Source organism: Phodopus roborovskii, unplaced genomic scaffold (assembly GCF_943737965.1).
Source record: "Phodopus roborovskii unplaced genomic scaffold, PHOROB, whole genome shotgun sequence".
NCBI lineage: Eukaryota > Metazoa > Chordata > Mammalia > Rodentia > Cricetidae > Phodopus > Phodopus roborovskii.
Genome location: NW_026126638.1, coordinates 8,657,540 through 8,676,269, shown reverse-complemented (window position 1 = coordinate 8,676,269; position 18,730 = coordinate 8,657,540). Strand labels below are relative to the sequence as shown.

The window sequence follows — 18,730 nt, the reverse complement described above, 5'->3', positions numbered from 1 at the left end:
ACGTCTCAAAAAGTAAGGTGAAGAGTGATTGATAGAGAGAACTAACGTCAGCCTCTAGCCTCCACCTACATAGGTGCACATATGCACACACACATACATACATATACACACTATATACGTGTGTGTGTGTGTGTGTGTGTGTGTGTGTGTGTCTAACTTGGAGTGTATAATACAGTTCAGTGGCAGAGGGGTAGCCTTGCTTAGCTAGCATAAAGCCAGCCTTACAGTAGAGTTCCAATACCACAAAGGAACAAACAGAAAGATCACGTGATTAGAGTTGATGTCAACAAAATGACATTTGCATAGGGAATGGTATTACAGCAGGAATTACGGGAGTCTGAATTCCAAAACATTGATGGTTTTTATGAGTGGCTTATCAGTAGTGTTTACAAACCCACAGCCACCTGCAATCCCAACACTCCTTCGAGAATGTGGGAGAGGAAGATGGAATCACTGGAAAGCTCACAGGACCCCTACCTCAAGCAAGGTGGAAGGTGAGAACGAGCTGCTAAACTTCCCTCTGACCTTCACAGGTGCTCACACACGTCACACACGGGGGGGGGGGGGCCGCGCACACACACACAAAGCCCAGCACTTGGGAAGCAGAGGCAGATGGATCTCTGTGAGTTCAAGGCCACACCCACTGTCTTTTTGCTGGTTCATGCCAAGGCCCCTAGGAGGCCATAGATCATCTAGAATGTGCTTCTGAGACCCAAGTCTGTAAGGTTTTTTGTTCAAGGCCATACCCACTGTCTTTTTGCTGGTTCATGCCAAGGCCCCGAGGAGGCCATAGATCATCTAGAATGTGCTTCTGAGACCCAAGTCTGTAAGGTTTTTTCCTCCCACCACTGGTCTTGTCCCACCACCGCTCCAGCCCCAAATAACGCACAGAGATTATTATTTGATATAATTTTGTTGGCCAGTTACTTGTTTCTTATTGGCTAGCTCTGTCTTGCTCTCTCCAGACTTTTAATCTTGACTCCTCCTTACTACTTCCTCGAATCCTCCTTGTCTCCTAGTTCTACCTATCTTGCTTTCCTATTGGCCAACAGTGCTTTATTCATTAACCAGCATGAGAAACATATTTACAGAATGACATCTCCCATCATTAAAAAAGGAAGATAGGAGGGACTAGGAGACAAAGAGGAAAGAGAAAGTAGTAAGGAGGAGTCAAGATGGAAAGTCTGGAGAGAGCAGGATGCCAGCCTGCTCTCTGGTAAGACCACGTGGAAATACATAGATTAACAGAAATGAGTTAATACTTAATACAGAACTAGCCAATAAGAAACTGGCCAACAGCATTATATCAAATACAGAGTCCAGGTGTGTTAATTGGGGCTGGCGCAGCAGCGGGACAAGTACGATGGCAGGGGAAAAACCTTACTCCTTACACAAGTCTATTGGCTGTAAAGAAGACCCATGGGTTCCAAGCAGCCAAGACACCATGGGGTAGAAAAGACACAAAGAAAGGGAGAGAACGCAATCCTTCACATCGCCAGAGGCGCCATATTGAAATTCTCCTGTTAAATAAGCAACAGTTCCCAGACATTATGGTATAGTGAAATGCAGACTTGTGGAGACCTGTGTGGGAGAGTACATTACAGTCAGGGGTGGAGAGCATACTCCAGAGCTATGTCTGTCTCCTAGAGGAGGGACCCTTCTGATCTAGCTAGCACACAGCACCTAAGTAGTCTCATGCACCTTATCTTGCTCATGGGCAGTCTATAACACTGGCTCAGTAGCAAAGCAGTGCTTTGAGAACACACACATTGAGTATCGTTATCCCTGCTGCACTCACTCCATCAGTAGCAATAAGACATAAGACTACACTAATGTCACAAGATGATTGCTGTGTAGCTAATGAACAACGCTGCACACCCACATCAGGGTACCCACATCTCTACCCCTCCAACCCCTTGGAAAACTCCATCAAGTGTCTATTACCAGGCAAATGTCTGATTTGTCTAAAATTGTGCCTTACTGTGAAGATGTCTAAACTGTCACAGCATAGAGATTGAGGGCCATCCTCCCCCAGGACCTCTTCTCCATCCATCTGGGTAGCAAAGAGAACACTACAGCTCTGTCTGTGAATCAAGCCCCAGCGGCCAGCGGGCAGGGCCAGCAAGTAGATCAGAGAAGGAATTCGAAAGGCAAACCTGTGTTTGTGGCAACTGCCCTCTCCGTGGACATATGCCCAGGTCTGGCTCACAAACACAGGGTAGCCACAACTTCTGCACCAGGATAGCATCCGGCTCTAGCCAAGCCAGGACCAGGAGTGAGGGGAAACTGCCCACGTTGTGTAGATATTATTTGAAAGGAATGAGTACTTGGGAGAAGTTCCAAGGCAAGTTTAGTGCCAAGCCAGCCCACCTTTTCCAGCCCCCTGCTGCTGGATCCTCCCCCTTCAGCTGCTCAAGTTCCTATAAAAACAGCTCAGCCTTTCACAGAAGCATGTAGGAGCCTCTCCCCTCTGCTGCTGCACCAGACACAGAGGCAGACTCACGGGACACTCGGACACCATGAAGAGCCTGCTCCCTCTGGCCATCCTGGCTGCACTGGCTGTGGCAGCCCTGTGCTACGGTGAGAAACCTCTCTCCTGCAGTCCCTGGGGTTTTCCTTTCCTGCCTCAGGCTGCCCTTCACTTCTGCTTTCAGTCTCCCTGGCTTTTTCTTCTTCTTTCCCCTATCTCTATAGTAACCCAGAGCATCATGAACCCTGTCTCCACGGTCACTGGCCACTCCATTGCATGTTTTATATTCTAAACATCCCCCTGCATGTGAGCTTTTTAGCAGATGAGAGATGGATCTACGTACCTGGAATCCAATCCCCGTAGTCTTATCTTTAAGAATGTGTATTCAGTAAACAAATGCAGCATTTAAAAAAGAAGAAGAAGAATGCTTATTCAGATTTGAGTATTAATGGTTTACGGATCTTTGGCCAGTCTTTTACTTTAAGAAAATGAGTTTGCATGGGAAGTATTAGCTAGAGATAGCCCTTTTCGGGACAGAAAATACCATGAGCTTAGTGCATTTATTCAGTGGATTCATTTTTAAGAGAAACTTTCCAGCTGACTTTTAAGAAAAAGTCAGTTGCCTAACTGCTTGCAAAGAATATGTTTTACTGCTACCTATATGTTGCTAAGTCGTCTGTGATCTATTCACAGCTTTGAAGTCCAATTATTTCCATAACTCCATTTCAACTGTGTTGATCATATTTAGTTGTTTTTAAACCCGAGCTGTATGAGCAGCTCTAACGCTAAGTTTCTCGACTTTGGAGCCATTCATAAACATTCTGTGTACGGTTTTGATTTCCTCGCCTCCCTTTTTCACTTTGCAGGCAGGCAGACACTTATAAACACAGCCTCTCACCCCCCACTTTGCCCGCTGTGTTCAGGAGACACATGGAAAGCAGTCTCGATTGCTTTGACGTCCTCTCCACCCTGGCTTTGTTCCCAGTTTGTGCTGTGAGAGGGAGCCGGTGGTTTCTGAGGCTGCCAATTTAACACCCATTCTTAAGAGCCGCTCCAAACCCTCTCAGAAACTGTCTGGGTCATGCGGCTCAATAACCACCCTGGATCTCCCACCCTGGAGAAGCCTGGCTGCCTCATACCCACCTTTAAGTTCCTTGACTCTATTCTCAAACCGGCCCCTGAAAATGTCAGAAAGATGAACAAGATGGAGATACGCAATGCAAGGATAGAAAGAAGCAACTCATGACTCCTATAGTACTCGAATTTCATAACAAGCGCCTTGCTAATTGCGCTATCCCCATCTTTTTAACTCTGCTTTCCCCTTGTACCTCTACATTTAAGCAATGACAGCATGTGACAAATAAGCCTAAAACAAGCCTTTCTTTTGATTGCAGAGTCGCACGAAAGCATGGAGTCCTACGAAATCAGTAAGTAAATGCTTAGCTGCCTTCTTCCAGTTGCTTGCCTTAAAGAACAACACCTTATTCTTTTAAACTGAAGTGCTGGCCAGGTCTATGACAGAGAGGTCAGGGAGGAGCGGGCCTCCTTGGGAGCACAGGGCTTTTAAACCCCCTGACTAAAACTGTCCGAGTGAGCGGCGTTCCCACTTGGAACCGTGTAATGTGACATTAAGCAGTATCCAGAACACTAGGAAATTCCACGTTGACATTACACCAGCCACACAAATGGAAAATGAGGAGTAATGGCAGCTGACAAAGCACAGAATTGGGGGCAGCCAGCTAGGAGACCACAGGCGTCAGCATCAGATTCCGTGCCTGAGTATACAGACTTGGAAAGCCCAGCTACAGCCAGGGACAGAACAGCAGTCACATTTTTGTTTGGTTAATTTGAAGGGTTTGGGTTTTTGTTTTCTGGGTTTTCTCGGTTTGAATTTTGACTCGGTGGCTGTCTCTTGTAACCCACCTGGCCTCCAGCGCAGTACACAACTGAGGATAAGTTTAAACACCTCCTTCTTCTGCCCCCACCTGATCACGCGTGTGCACCCCATACCAGGCCTTGTGCTTAATTTGTTCCTCATTTTCACAGCATTTCATTTGCCCCTGTGCTGGTGGCCTATGGTCCACTGTGTAGGTCCAAATGGTGAGAAGATTCCTCTTAAAATACATCAAAGACATCCTGAGTTGGTATTAACAAAAGTAGCAAAGGATTACCGAAAGACAAAACAGATAAGGTTTGGTGTGGCCCGTGTGAAAAGTCCCCAAGACACAAAGATGGCTCTCTACTTCCTTTCCTCGTGCAGTTTATAAAATGTATATATATGTGTGTGTGTGTGTGTGTGTGTGTGTGTGTGTGTGTGTATTTGCCTACCTCTGGTTACATATAGAGAGATTAATGAGATTTCAGATATATTTTCCCCTCAGACTATTCACAGAATATTTCCATCAGATGTTTCTATGAAAGTACATTCATTTATTTTCTGTTTTAGGTCCCTTCATCAACAGGAGAAATGCCAACACCTTTATGTCCCCTCAGCAGAGATGGCGAGCTAAAGCCCAAGAGAGGTGTGTGCCCCAACTTGATGGGTAGTCATCCTTCCCAGTGTGGTAGCACAGAACTGAACCCTGTAGGGGATAACTCAGTCACTATTTCTATGCCTTGAACTCAAAGAGTTGAAAAGCAAGACAGAGAAAAAAGAGCATTTAGAAACTACTTTGCTTTGGAGAGGAAGGAAAAGGGAACATAACGGAAGCTTTTGCTTTTATTCATAAAAACAATAACAAAATCTAAACGTGTTCTTCCCCCCCCCACCCACGCCTGCTCTTCAGGCACCTCTTAGTGTGGGAGGAGGGGCTCTACCCAGCATCCCCCCCCCCAGCCTTTTCTTTTTTTCTGGCTGCATCATCGACTTCCTGCCCTTCATTCCTGGCCTCTTGTGTCCACTCTCCAGGGTCCGGGAACGCAACAAGCCTGCCTATGAGATCAACAGGGAAGCCTGTGATGATTACAAGCTGTGTGAGCGCTATGCCATGGTCTACGGGTACAATGCTGCCTACAACCGCTACTTCAGGCAGCGCCGAGGAGCCAAATAAGAGGAGAAGAAATCAAAATTCTGTTCCTGAGTCTCGTTTTGTATCCCCCTACAGTAGCAATACCGAAGTATACAGACACATACGCATTGCTTGTTTCCTACATGATCTCTTGTCTGGCCACGCTACTCCTCCCTGTCCCCGGGTTGAAAGAAGAAAAGAACAGTGTTAAGAAATGTGTTTATATATAATAAAATTCTGGTTTGATACTTTCACTTTGTGAATTCAGTTTCCTCTGAGAGAATACGAAAATATTGAAATCACATCTGGCCTAACTGAGAAGAGGAGGTTATATTAATCTTGTGTGTACTGTTGAGTGGAGGTATAACCACACAGATATTAGAGTTCACCCAACCCTTTTGTTTCCCATCTCTCGTGTACTTAAAAAAAAAAAATCATTTCTGTACCAAGGCCGTGTAGAAACACAGGACAAAATGACAGAATATGATCTAACTCTGTCCATAATCATATATGTGAACAGTCTATGCAATCCAGTTTTAAACATCTACATCTGCTGGTATTGTGTAGGACTTTCCCTCGTTAGACACACACACACACACACACACACACACACACGTCTAGTCATCCCAGATAGAGAACGCATCACAGACCAAGGCTGTGAACCACTGAGCTTCTATCGGGGTCACACAGAGGGCTATGGATGAGGGGTTACTTACAGGAGTTCTGACACCTCAAAGCATTTCCATCACTGAAAAGCCCTCCACTAAGTGCTTGCAGGCAGCTCAATGGGTGTGGGAATCTCCCCTCAGCAGTGTAGCTGGTCAGGGCCTGCTCGGCCATTGTTACTGCTCCATAGTCTTGGGGCTGGCCCTCCTGAGCCTGGGTGTCAGGTTCCTCAGACAGGTGAAGCGTGTTTATGTCCCAAGTCTCATTCTGGGAAGGAAGGTCTCAGTCCGAGGAACCTGAAATACAGCCGCGGGTAGACTTCGCAGTCCATTCAGATCATTCTTTGTAAAGATTTGCTTTACTTTTAATTGTGTGTGTGCATGCGGGGGTGTGCGCATGTTAGTGAAGGTGCCCACCTGAAGTGCCACCTTGCCCTAGTCAAAACCATTTCCCAGACAACTCATATCCCAAAGCTGGTCAACACACAGTGTATAAAGATCCCTGTGCCAACATCTTCCGGTCTTATGATTGTCTCTTCTTCCACTCAACAAAGTAGCTAAATAAAATTTTAATGATTCAAAATTCTACCCTGTATTTATTTTTTTCCCTAACCCAGAGACTTTGCTAACCCTACTTCTGCTTCATCTAGCCATCAGCCAGGGCTTAGCCCCGCTTCAGAAACCCCTCTGCTGAATGCAGACTCCGCCCGCCATCTATCTGACTACTGCTAGATAAACTTCTTCCATGCCTGTTCACTGGTAACTAATTCCCAGCCATCAGTGTCGCTTTGGAGCAAACTATGCTGACACAGTCTGTGGATCCAGCCCGTGACCCCTGCAAACTAGGCAGAATGTGTTACAACCACAAACAAGCAAGCATTCGTAGTAGTGTTTCCGGTGAGTAGAACACATGAGCCGGTAATTAAGTGGTGAAAGCAAAGGAGACTGGGTTTATTCCCTTTGAGGGATTTTTACCTTCAACTGTGGTTCTAATCAATGGCTCTAGAGGAATTGGTTCATATGGAGCAGATATCCTCACTGTGGAACATAGAAAGTTTCCCACCTAGCTCCAAAGACAGTCTGGAACTTTGGGTCCTTCGTGCTGGGAGGGATAGCAGGCAGGTAGCAAATGAAGACATCCTCCTCCTAATAGGAGTAATCAACCCTGTTCATTGGGAGGGGGAGGGGCTCCCGGAGAAGCAGGACATGCTGTCCTGGCATTGCACTGATGTATACCTCTTTCCACTTCTCATATGACATGTGATAACAGACGAATAATAAGGAAGGATGAGGTGGCCAAAGTTCACCACACTCAAGAAGAGGTTCCATCTCCCCTGCTAAGTTAGACACCAGGGCCACCAGATGTGCTAAGAGTTAGGGAAGCCTGGAACAGGAAGCCCCTAAGACGGAGAAAGTGGTGGCCTTGCAACCAGCTTCAGCGACAGTGGCGGTGTTGAGTTCACTGGCTTTCACATACTATGGCTTTCTCACAGGCGTGAACCACCAACAAAAGCTGGCACTGAAGGAGACGTTACCCAGGTGGAAAAGAGATTTCCATTAGATGAAAACTGGAAAATATATTTCCATCAAATGAGCACAGTTTCCAGGAGGAACTCCGTGATCATTTTTTTTCCCTGGGAAAGAGACCAACCAGAGCCCTGAAGAAGTTATTCCTGGAATATCCTGTATGGTGCTGGCGTGAGGACAGATTGTAAGGCAGAGGTTCTCAACCTGTGGGTTGAGACAGCTTTCTCGGGGGTCACCTGAGACCACTGGAAAACGCAGATATTTATGTTATGTTATTCATAATAGTAGCAAAATTAAAGTTATGAAGTAGCAACGAAATAATTTTATGTGGGGATCAGCACAACAGGAGGAACAGTATTTAAGGGTCACACATTAGGAAGGTTGAGAGCCACTGCTGTAATGGATGGTGTGAGATGCTGTCATGGGATGCTGTCATGGGATGCTGTCATGGGATGCTGTCATAGGATGCTGTCATAGGATGCTGTCATGGGATGCTGTCATAGGATGCTGTCATGAGATGCTGTCATAGGATGCTGTCATGGGATGCTGTCATAGGATGCTGTCATAGGATGCTGTCACGAGATGCTGTCATGGGATGCTGTCATGGGATGCTGTCATAGGATGCTGTCATGGGATGCTGTCCAGATGCTTGCTCCATCCTCATCCTCTCACAGGCAAGTAGCCCCTCATTTTTAGCCCTCAGTCCTTCTCCCAAACCCCTCCCCCCTTGCTGAAGAGAGCCACTCTGCCTCAGCCGCATCCCTCTGTGTGCGCACATCCCAGTACAATGGCATAAAGACCCTGAAACTGCATTTTCCGGTCTGGTGATGGCCTCATCTCCATTTTTCCAGCCTCTTCCATGGTTAAAGGCCATACCCTGTCCCAGCTTAGCCGCTCAGGGTGTGGCTGTCTGTATGCTGGGTAACAGGGAGACTAGACAGTCAGACAGACAGACATGGGGACCTTTGTTGATCGTCTCTACATCTATCGTAGGGTTTAAATTGACCCCAGTATTTCTGGCTTGAAAATGGAGCCGCCTGTGCAAGACAAAATAATGACATTATCACACAATGAATATGACAAAAGGGGTTTATAAAAAAGCATAGTCATATCAGGGGGATCTGTAACAGGCAGTGTAGACTAGAATGATGCAGTTGCTTACACCTAGCTTGAGCTGAAGAATGATAGTTCAGGAACATAGAGTAGATCCTCCGAGAAGCCAGTCCTAAGCCATCATGCTGCTTAGCCTCCCAATGTCTATGTCAGTTATGACTACCATAACTACAGCGTAATGCATTTTGTCACTTTAAGTCACATTTGTGGAATTGTATTACTACAATATTATGATAACGTGGAAATATGATGATAAACACAAGGATATGAACTTGCAAAAATAAAAAAGAGAAAGGATGAAGTATAGGCACGAGTTAAAAGTGCCTTGAGATAGGTAAGATGCACAACGACATGGAGTAATAGAATATGAAAAATGAGTGTATGTTTCATACATATGCCTTGCTTTAAAACATATTACAGGATGATTTTGAATTTATTTTTCAATGTATATCCTTCATCAAGTTATATAACTCGATTACATATTAATTTTGCCAATTGTATTTCAATAAAGATGGAGACATCAATTTAACAAAAAAGAAAGAAGGAAAATGGGGGTCCCTGCCCCTCTAGCATGCTGACATATTCAGGGATCTATGTACTATGAGATGCATCTGTTAATTCCTTCAGAGAAATGAACTAGGTGACCTGAGGGGTTTTTCCATCTCCTGGTTTTCTGAATTCAGGCATTGAAAGCAAACCAGGAAACATGAAAGCCAGCAACCTGAGTCATCTGAGGTTGCTAAAGCATGAGGTTAGGCTTTGAAAAATACTGTTCAAGAAATGTGCTCCTTGCCCACTTAAAACAGGGCGCTTTTTATGATGTTTGCCTAGAAACCCTCTGATCCCTTTACTTTGGGTCTTGTCTCCTCCCCTTTCATCTGAGGATGATGGCCACTCCTTCTGGCAACAAATAAAGTAAGAAAATAATCTGCACATGCATGGATGCTCTCAAACAGCTTGAGTGAGAATTCTTACTCTGCAGAAGAAACCTTGGAAAGGTTCAGAAAGGGTCATGGTTCTTGTATTATAAAATGATTTAAAGAAAATTCTAAAGGGCTATGATTTACCCCTAGCAGTGAGCTGGACCCCAAATGCTACAGTGTACAAAAAAAAAGAGAGCTCAGAGCTCAGAAAAAGGGCCTCCTTCTGCACCATGCAGGTAAATAAGTATTTATAGAGAAATCGTAGAGATATCCAGGATAATGAAATTAAAACTATAAAATCTAGTAGAAGCCTAGAGGCAGTTTGCACTCATCTATTCCGAACACACAGGGGGATAAGGTGCCAAAAAAAAAAAAGATTACAAAAAGAATACGGGGGTTGGGGGGAGTGAAATAATTATTTCCCAGCTAAATATTTAGAGGAACAGAGTTCTGGCTAGTGTTCTGCTAGAGGTTGCTTTATGCCCAGATAAATTTTTAGACTTTGCTGTTATCATATCTCTCCTCGTGTGTGTGTGTGTGTGTGTGTGTGTGTGTGTGTGTGTGTGTGTGTGTGTGAGAAAGAGAGAGAGAGAGAGAGAGAGAGAGAGAGAGAGAAGGAGGGAGAGAGAAAGAGAGACAGAAAGACAAAGAGACATTTTGCATGGTCCACCAGTAAAGGCTTATATTAGAGTCTGATTACAATCGGTTTGCAAGATTTATAGTAGAGCCAGGTGATAGTGGTAGAGACAGGAAGATCTCTGTGAGTTCAAGGCCAGCCTGATCTACAAAGTGAGTTCCAGAACAGCAAGCAAGGGCTACATATAGAAACCCTGTCTCAAAAATACCAAAAACAAAACAAAAAAAAAAAATAGATTGATGATAGGATGCTCTTCTCAAAAAAAAAAAAAAAAAAAAAAAAAAAAAAAGGTGTCAATCAACCTCTTGCGGAATACTTTTTAGAGTCGTTAAGTCATTAGTGGATCCCAATGTATTACTCTTCCTTTCTCTAGCTGTCCAAGCATTTGTTTACCAAATATGTATCATATACCTACCACGTTGGCCAGACATTGATAGCTTGGCTGGATTTAGAGACATCCACTGTAAGAAGTGTGAGCGGAGGTTTCTCTGAGCTTTGGGTCTCGTGGCAGAGGTACCAATGAGTGTCACGCTCACCACCCCAACTCTGGGAGGCACTGGGGTCCACGCTGCCACCAAGTAGCACACAGTCCACAGCCCACACACCCCAGTCAGGTGTTCTATAGCAGCACCCCCCAAAAGAGCCAAAACCAGGAAGTCCCTTTCCCAAGGAGCTGAGTCTCTACTGGCCGCCAATAAACAGAGCCTACCACAGAGAATACGCTTACCAAGGAGCTGCACCTGACTCCATCTTTCTGTGTGTTTGGAACCCTCTTTTTAAGCTTTGTTAGGTTTTATGAGGAAGTTTTGGCCCCACATTGGGTGCCATATGTGACCGGAGGTTTCCCTTCCATCCACCGGTTCCTGAAAAGCCACTCTGAATTTGGCCAATGGCATTTCTATTCATGCATGGCCGTGGCGCTGCGGCCTCTTCTACGTGTCTTACTTTCTCGGTGGCCGGCTGTAGCCTCCCTGCACTTTGCCCCGGTACTCAGTTTGGCTTTCCCACTTAGCTACATTCTTCTTCGGCATAGGCCAAAGCAGCTTTTATTACCAACCAATGAGAGCAGCATATACTCACAGCATACAGAAGGGCTACCCCGCAGCAGAGAAGAGACCTAGAAACCCTCCCGTCCCTTCACTTTGGGACCTAGAGGCCCAGTTAATTTTCTGAGATGGGTTTGCATATGGACAACAATGCTGACTTAAGAAGTCAACAAACTCACAAACGCCTATCTGGTGGCCAGTCACTCAGCCCTAAAGACTTCGTTCCTTTAATGTATCTTAAGTGCTGTCACGTACATTATTTGATTTATTCTAACAGGATCTATGGGGGAAGAAGCAAAACAGGTGTTACTGTCCATAATCAGAGTGTGGAAACTGACTTTGTCACTGGGGACAAGGTGTCATGTGGCCCAGACGGGCCTCAAACTTGCTAAGTAGGTGAAGATGACCTTTAACTTCTACCCATCCTGCGTTGGCCTCCCAAGTGCTGGGGTTGCAGGTGTGAGGCCCCTCTCAGTTCTATGCAGTGCTGGGAATCAAGCCCGAGGTTCTATTTGCTGGGCAAGGACTCTGCCGACTGAGCTGCATCTCCAGCTGTGAGGAGCACAGAAACTGAACAAGTCACAGGTGGGCATAAAGCCAGCTTGCTCTGGGACTCAACTTTCCATGCCTGAATATTCCTCTAGCTGAGAAGGCTAAGAAGTTTCAAAGGACTCTTTGTGAAGGGAAAATTTTAAATGGCTATGGAAAGCAAATCGCCTGGACTTTCAATGATAGGAAAAGAGAATCATCGTCTAATGTTACAGACGGAACGGAAGCCTGCTCTCTCCGGGTCTCGACTTCAGATAAAGACGTTCTTGGAAATCACAGTCATGAGTTTGACCTCTGTTTAAAAACCATTCTCCAGTCACAGCAGCCATGATTTCCTGAGTAAGACTTGTAGAGAAAGATTGAACCAATCAGCAGCTCATCACGGAAGAAGGAGCCACTACCCCTTCTAGAGGCGTAGGGAGGAAAGGGGGAGACCTTTCCATCAGTAGTGTAACCATTTACAGGGTGCCTGCACTCCTGTAACCAATCATAATGAAAAGCGCAGGCGCGCGGGCGCGTACACACACACACACACACACACACACACACACACACACACACACACACACCCCTCACATGGAAACAGGAGGAAGATGACAAAGAGACAAGTTGGGGGGAGGGGCATGACAGTGTAAGGGGTAAAACATATTTGACTGAAATACATTGTCTATGTTTATAAAAGCGTCATGAGTATCATCATTAGGTATAATTAAAATATGCTAGTAATTTGTTTAAAATATAAGAAAAGGCCTATGAAGAGAAAGAAATCATTTTCTAGTGACAGGCAATTGGTCTCTTTTCTAGAACACACCAGATCCTTTGGACAAAATCAAATAATTTTACAAGAAGGAAAAATAAAAGTGTGCTTCCAAATATAAAAATATTTACAGAATTTTTTTTTTGTACCTCTTTGCACTCTGACCTGAGAGATGAAAAGCAGGTTCTGAGCCAAACCCAAATCTGACCCTGATTTTCCCCCTGGACTGGGGAAACCTGGACTGGGTTTCACAATGTTGCCATTAGGAATCTTCAAAGCCAGGCTTCAGGTCTGTGCCTGCCTGGTGTGCGTGCACTTAACAATTTTAAACAGTGTTGTGATTTATCCCCTCACACTGAAGGCAAACAGATAGTACTTGTAGAGGCTAAATAAGAACTCAGCAGGGCGAATTAAGGCTGTGGACATTTAAGCTCTCAAACCGACCCTATGTATTCTACAAAGTCATCCCTGTGTCCATACTGATGAGCTTCTGGCTTTTCCACCAGGCCGCCCCACGGAACAGCTTCTGATCTATCAAAGAGCTGGCCTGCCCTGCTCCTGCAGAGATGGGCTCGCAAAGAAAATTGGCCAAATGCCTTTTTTTGTGGTCGCAACTGCAAAACAAACTACAAACCACACTGGGAGATAGGAGTTGCGCCCCTGCATGCCCCGGTGGGCTGGTCTCGCTTCTTGCTTTGGTACAATTCATCCTTGGCTGGCATTTTAGAAACTGCAGTTCTTTGGGAAGGCTGGGCTGGAAGGTTTGCTCCTTCCTGAAGGGTGCAGGGTGCCAGTCACCTTCATCCCCAGCTGTTCCTCTCAGAGCTTAACTGGGGCTTATTCAAGACCCCTTGCTATGCCTTCTATGTTCCAAAACTCTAGGTGGGGGGGAATTCTAAAGTTGCAAGAGCAGAGCCCCCACAAGGGGCCATTCTCATGCAGCTCACCCATATCTTGTTGAAAATCCAGGAAATACATCTCTTACATCAGAATGGATGTCTATGTTCTACTCATTTCATGATCCTAAGCTGTGAGACCTAGAGAACAGGGCTCTCCCATCCAGAAAAGGAGCACAAAAAGCAAAGGGACTTAAACCCAAGCCTGGTGATCAATGGGTCCCAGGACATCTCTCAGTTGAGATGCTGGGCTAGCATGCCCAAGGCCCTGTGTTCAAGTCCTGGGACTGCATAAAATCAGGCATGGTGCACATGTGTGTAGTCCCAGCACGCAGGAGGTAGAAGCAGGAGGATCAAAAGTTCGAGGACATGCTTGGCTACTTAGTGAGTTCAAAGCAAGCAAAGTCTATGTGATACCCTGTCTCAATAAAAATCAAAGAGGAAGAAAGAAAGGAAAGGGGAGAGAGGGAGGAAAGAAGGAAGAGAGAGACCAGCAGGAATATACAAATGCCATACAAATAATGACACCAAAGGACATAATCTGTGAAAAGCAAAAAAAAAAAAAAAAAAGTGGTTCCTGTGGGTACAGTTATGATCAAAGAATAAAGAAAACAAAACTGTTTTTGTTTTAATGCAAACTCTAAGAGAAGTCCAGTTTGGAGAGGGCCACCGGGATATACTTCTCATGACAAGATACATTTAAACATGGAACGGAGAAAGGGAAGGCAATTCTTGAATTGTTAAGCCAAGTAAGACTTTAAAATCCTGTGGTTTTGATCTTCACTAAAAAGGAAGAGGTGTATTCGTTCAACACTACTGACTGCAAAGCAATCTGTCAGTCACTTCCATTCAGAATGTGATGGAGTTAGCTACTCAGGCTATGAAGATGCAGAAACAGGATGATAGGAAGCTGGCACTTTAAGGCCAATGGAACAGCTGTGTGAAGGTGGGCATATAAGATTGAGATTATAACTGTGTTATGGCTTCTGAGTTATGTGAGGTTTAAATAGCCAGCATGTCCCCATGTCTAGACTCTTCCTTTACAAACACAAATATTGCTTTACATAACTAACTTTACTTTTTAGATCTCACTGTAACTGTAGTCTTTGTTTGAAGCATGTAATTAAATGCTACTGTTTGGATCATAAATATCTTAAGGTACTGATTTTAGGAGATGGTGGACTGGATTTGGGAAGGGCAAGACCTTATGAGGAGATAATGGTACCCCAGATACTTCTCTTTTACTTCCTGGCCATGAAGTGTTTGTTCTACCACACACATCACACCGTGACAAGTCTTACCACAGGCTCAATCCATCATGAACCTTGAAGACAACCTTCATAGATGGAAGTCCCCAAAACCATAAGCCAAAGTAAACCTTCTGTCTCTGTAAGTTGACTGCCTCAAGTATTTTTTACAGCAATGGAAAGCTGGCAGTGTTGACTGAGAATTGACAATGAAGAACTTTCTACCCTCTCAAAGCAGTTTGTGTCTCCTAACCCAACTGTAACTGAACTAGTATGAGAAGCCTAGCTATAATGAAACTAATGTGAGTAGAGACTGAACATGTTAGTCAGTCTCTGCTCCATGTGATGGGACAGAGATTAACTCACTTGGGCTTAGGGACTCTTGAGACATCTCTTTTGTGTATTAGCTAATAAAGTTGCTTAGCCTGTCACAGTTTCCTTACCTAGAAAATTCAGTAAAATAAGTAATTATGAGAATTAAATTGGAAAACAATTTTGAAGCTACTAAGTTCATGTTTAGTATATGCATAAAGGGAGTGCCTGAAATGCGTTAGATATTTTTATCTATGCAATGACATAGTTCTTGATATAGAACTTTAAAAAAAATCAGGATATTTTATAAGCAGAATTTTACTTTCTTTGTACTCTGTGGCTTGGAAGAAAAGAAGGTCTGAACCAAAGGAAATTAGGCCCATGTTTTTCTATAAGCTGGGCTGAGTTTGTAAATGCTGCCATTAGAAATCTTCATAGCTTCAAAACTCAGTAGTGAGTGTTTGCCTGATAACTGAGGCCCAGGTTCAGACCCTAACACTGGAAAAAATAAATAAATATAACATAGCAACTCTTTGTTAATAGATCCCAAATCACCTTTGTTTTAAATTTCCTAGAATAAATTTTAATATAGTGGTTATACACAGAAACATAAAAATATACTATATCTCTACATTTTCTGAAACTCAAATCCTTTTTTTAAAAACTTACTATTTATTTAATCTTAGGTATGTGAGTATTCGCTTGCATTATATGTGTGCCATGTGCTTGCAGTGCCCATGGAAGGCAGAAGAGGGCATTACATCCCCTAGAACTGGAGTTACAGATGGTGGTGAGCTGCTTTGTAGGGACTGGAGACAGAACTTGGGTCCTTTGAAAGGGTAGCTAATGCTTTTACCCGATGAGCCATCTGTCTGGCCTCTTTAAATGCTTTGAAACTAAATCTGTTTGCTGTTTTTAACCATTACAAATGTAAAATACTAAAACAAATCTGTCTATTCAGTATCTCTCATCTCCCTTTCTTTCCTCCCCCACTCCTTATTTCCAGGTAGAATGGAATCTGGTATCAGCTTCCTCAATTAATGCCCCCGTTAAAAATGTTCCCATAGTGAACACTATTCAGCCAGTCTCATGTACATGAAGTTTTCCATTATGACCTCTGCTTAAGTGTCATCGACCTCTGTGACCTGAACACGTAGGTAAACGTCAAGAATCTGAGGGTGGTCAGGCACACATGAGCAAGTAGAGATGGGGCGTGTAGAGATGGGTTGTGTAGCCTCCCATCTTCTGCCGCTGCCGGCTCTGAAAAGTCACAGTTCAACTCTCAGAGAGAATCAGAGCCAGCCATTCTACCGGGTCAGTAAGTGAACAATGCTGAAGTTGGACTCTGGGTGTGAGTAGCTGTTTTTCCTGCTCATTAGTCACAGAATGTCAATGTTTATGTGACTGCAGTGAGAATCCAGGAGCACCAGATTGCCCAAAACTTTCCTTTTTCAACATCACAGTACAGCTTTGTTCACAACATACATGAAAGTGTAACTGTGTGGTTGCAGCACATTGACTGGAAAATGATGTTTTCCTTGACAGCAATTAGGGTTCTACCCAAAGACCGGCCAGCCTGAAACAACATTCAAGGATATATTTTTTTAATTAAGGAAAGAAAATTGTTATTAATGAAGCGATGAAACCACACACTGAGGCCAGAAAACCCATGTTACGTTTGAGTAAAAACGTGTCTTGCTGTTTTCTATCATAGCATAATAGCATCATGTCTTTCAATTAACACATTTACAATCAAACATGTATTGAACTTAAGAAGCCTCTTTGCAATACATACACAGCATGATTTTTATAAGAACAACAAAAATATACTCGCTCTTAAAACATCTATGATAGAATAAGAACCTATTGAGCTAGCAAGACCAAGTCAGAAAGCCTTTACAAGACAACCCATTTCCCCCATCGTATACATACCTGAAGAATGATTACCTTAACAATTGCTGCCAACTGTTCAAGAAGTCTAAGGAGCCATTGAGCTCACTGGAAGGCTCAAAAGACATCTAAAACAAAAACTCTCATTTCTTCTCGGCTTTATGGGACCTAAGTTTTAGCAATATAAGATGTCAAGTTCTAGAATAAATTAGATGTTTTAAAATAACCCATGGTGGTACAATAGTACAAGCTTGTACTCCTAGAATCTGGGAGGCAGAGGCAGGAGGACCAGGGTACAAACAAGGCTGGTCAGCTATTTAGTTAGCTCGAGGCCACCTGGACTGCATGATACCTTGTGAGGAAAACAAATAAACCTTCAAACACAAACAAAAATATTGCATTGCTGTAATCCATGGCCATGGGATTGGAAGAAATTTGTTTTAGAGCCTAGAGAAGCTGCAAGAAAATCTAAGAAAAACCTAATGGAACACGTGCATAAGATTCCAGAGAATGTGGGAACTTCCAGGTGTGTAGCCAGGCAGGAAGTATCAGCGGGGCTATATGATGAGGAGAATTCTGGGGACAGGATGCAGAGAGGAGCTGCCATGTAGCCGCTAAGAGTAACATGCTGGAGCATTCTCCAGTAAGCCAAAGCCACGTGGAGATACACAGGTTAATAGAAATGGCTTAATAACTAAGAGAGAGCTAGCCAATAAGAAGCCTGAACCATTGGCCAAACAGTTTCTAATTAATAGAAGCCTCTGTGTGTTTATTTGGAACTAAACAGCAGCAGGACCAGGCAGGAAAGAAACTCCATCTACACCTGTCTAACAGCCCCAGTGTCTAGCTCCGATTATATTTCTGTGAGTTGCTTTGTCCCTTAACAATGGTCTGAATTCCTTGTTTGTCGTTAGGAAACCCTCAACTTCATCCACAGTTGGTGGCTAATTGTGAAAGGAATTAATGTTTTATTTAGGAGTATGTGTACCATAATTTTCTATTGAGTTTTGGATGCTGTGTGTAGGGGAAGAGTAAAGGCTGAGGTCTTTTGGGCCACACTCCCAAATCATGACACAGACTTATTAGTTATAAATGATCAGTCTAGCTTAGACATTTTCTGGCTATCTCAAATTAGATTATCCCATTTCTCTTTATCTAGCCTCAGGGATTTTTACCTTTCTTTCTATATGTCTTACCTTCCTGCTCCCTCCAGGGTCTGGCTGGCTGGCAGCTCCCTGGTTTCTGGCCCTGGACATGTCCCTATTTTTCTCTGTCATTCCTCTCCTCCTCCTTCCCCTCCTCCTCCTCTTCCTCTACCCATCCTACTCCTTTTCCTCCTCTTCCTCCCCTCCTCTTCTCCTCCTTCTTTTCTTCTCCTTCTTCTCCTACCTTTCATTCTTCTTGAACCTAGATTTATTCTACTTATTCTCTCTACCTACCAGCCCCATCTATCCCTCTTCAGCTTTTTATTAGACAAATCAGGTGCCTTAGGCAGGCCAAGGGAAATACCAACACATCTTTTCATTGTTAAACAAATGCAGCAGAAACAAATGTAACACACTTTTACACAGTTAAAGTGATATCCCACCACATAAACAAATGAACCACATCTTTATTCAGTTAAAATAATATTCCACAGCAATCAGTGGTGCCTGAAATGGACACACACTGTCTTCTGTTGAGCAGTCAG

General features: G+C 44.0%; 1 protein-coding gene across 1 annotated transcript; it reads left to right on the top strand.

Annotated features, from left to right (window-relative positions):
• The first annotated feature begins 2,421 nt into the window (after positions 1-2,421).
• On the top strand, positions 2,422-5,732 carry Mgp (matrix Gla protein). The gene is made up of 4 exons (XM_051173181.1): positions 2,422-2,580; positions 3,865-3,897; positions 4,917-4,992; positions 5,379-5,732. The coding sequence occupies exons 1-4, from the start codon at positions 2,520-2,522 to the stop codon at positions 5,518-5,520; spliced, it is 312 nt and encodes a 103-aa protein (XP_051029138.1). The 5' UTR covers positions 2,422-2,519; the 3' UTR covers positions 5,521-5,732.
• Positions 5,733-18,730: the final 12,998 nt, after the last annotated feature.

Excerpts from the sequence above, each read along its gene's own strand:
- Mgp (XM_051173181.1), top strand. The coding sequence starts at position 2,520 with ATGAAGAGCCTGCTCCCTCTGGCCATCCTGGCTGCACTGGCTGTGGCA. Across the intron at positions 2,581-3,864 it reads TGTGGCAGCCCTGTGCTACG|AGTCGCACGAAAGCATGGAG; the intron begins GTGAGAAACCTC and ends TTTTGATTGCAG. Across the intron at positions 4,993-5,378 it reads CGAGCTAAAGCCCAAGAGAG|GGTCCGGGAACGCAACAAGC; the intron begins GTGTGTGCCCCA and ends TCCACTCTCCAG.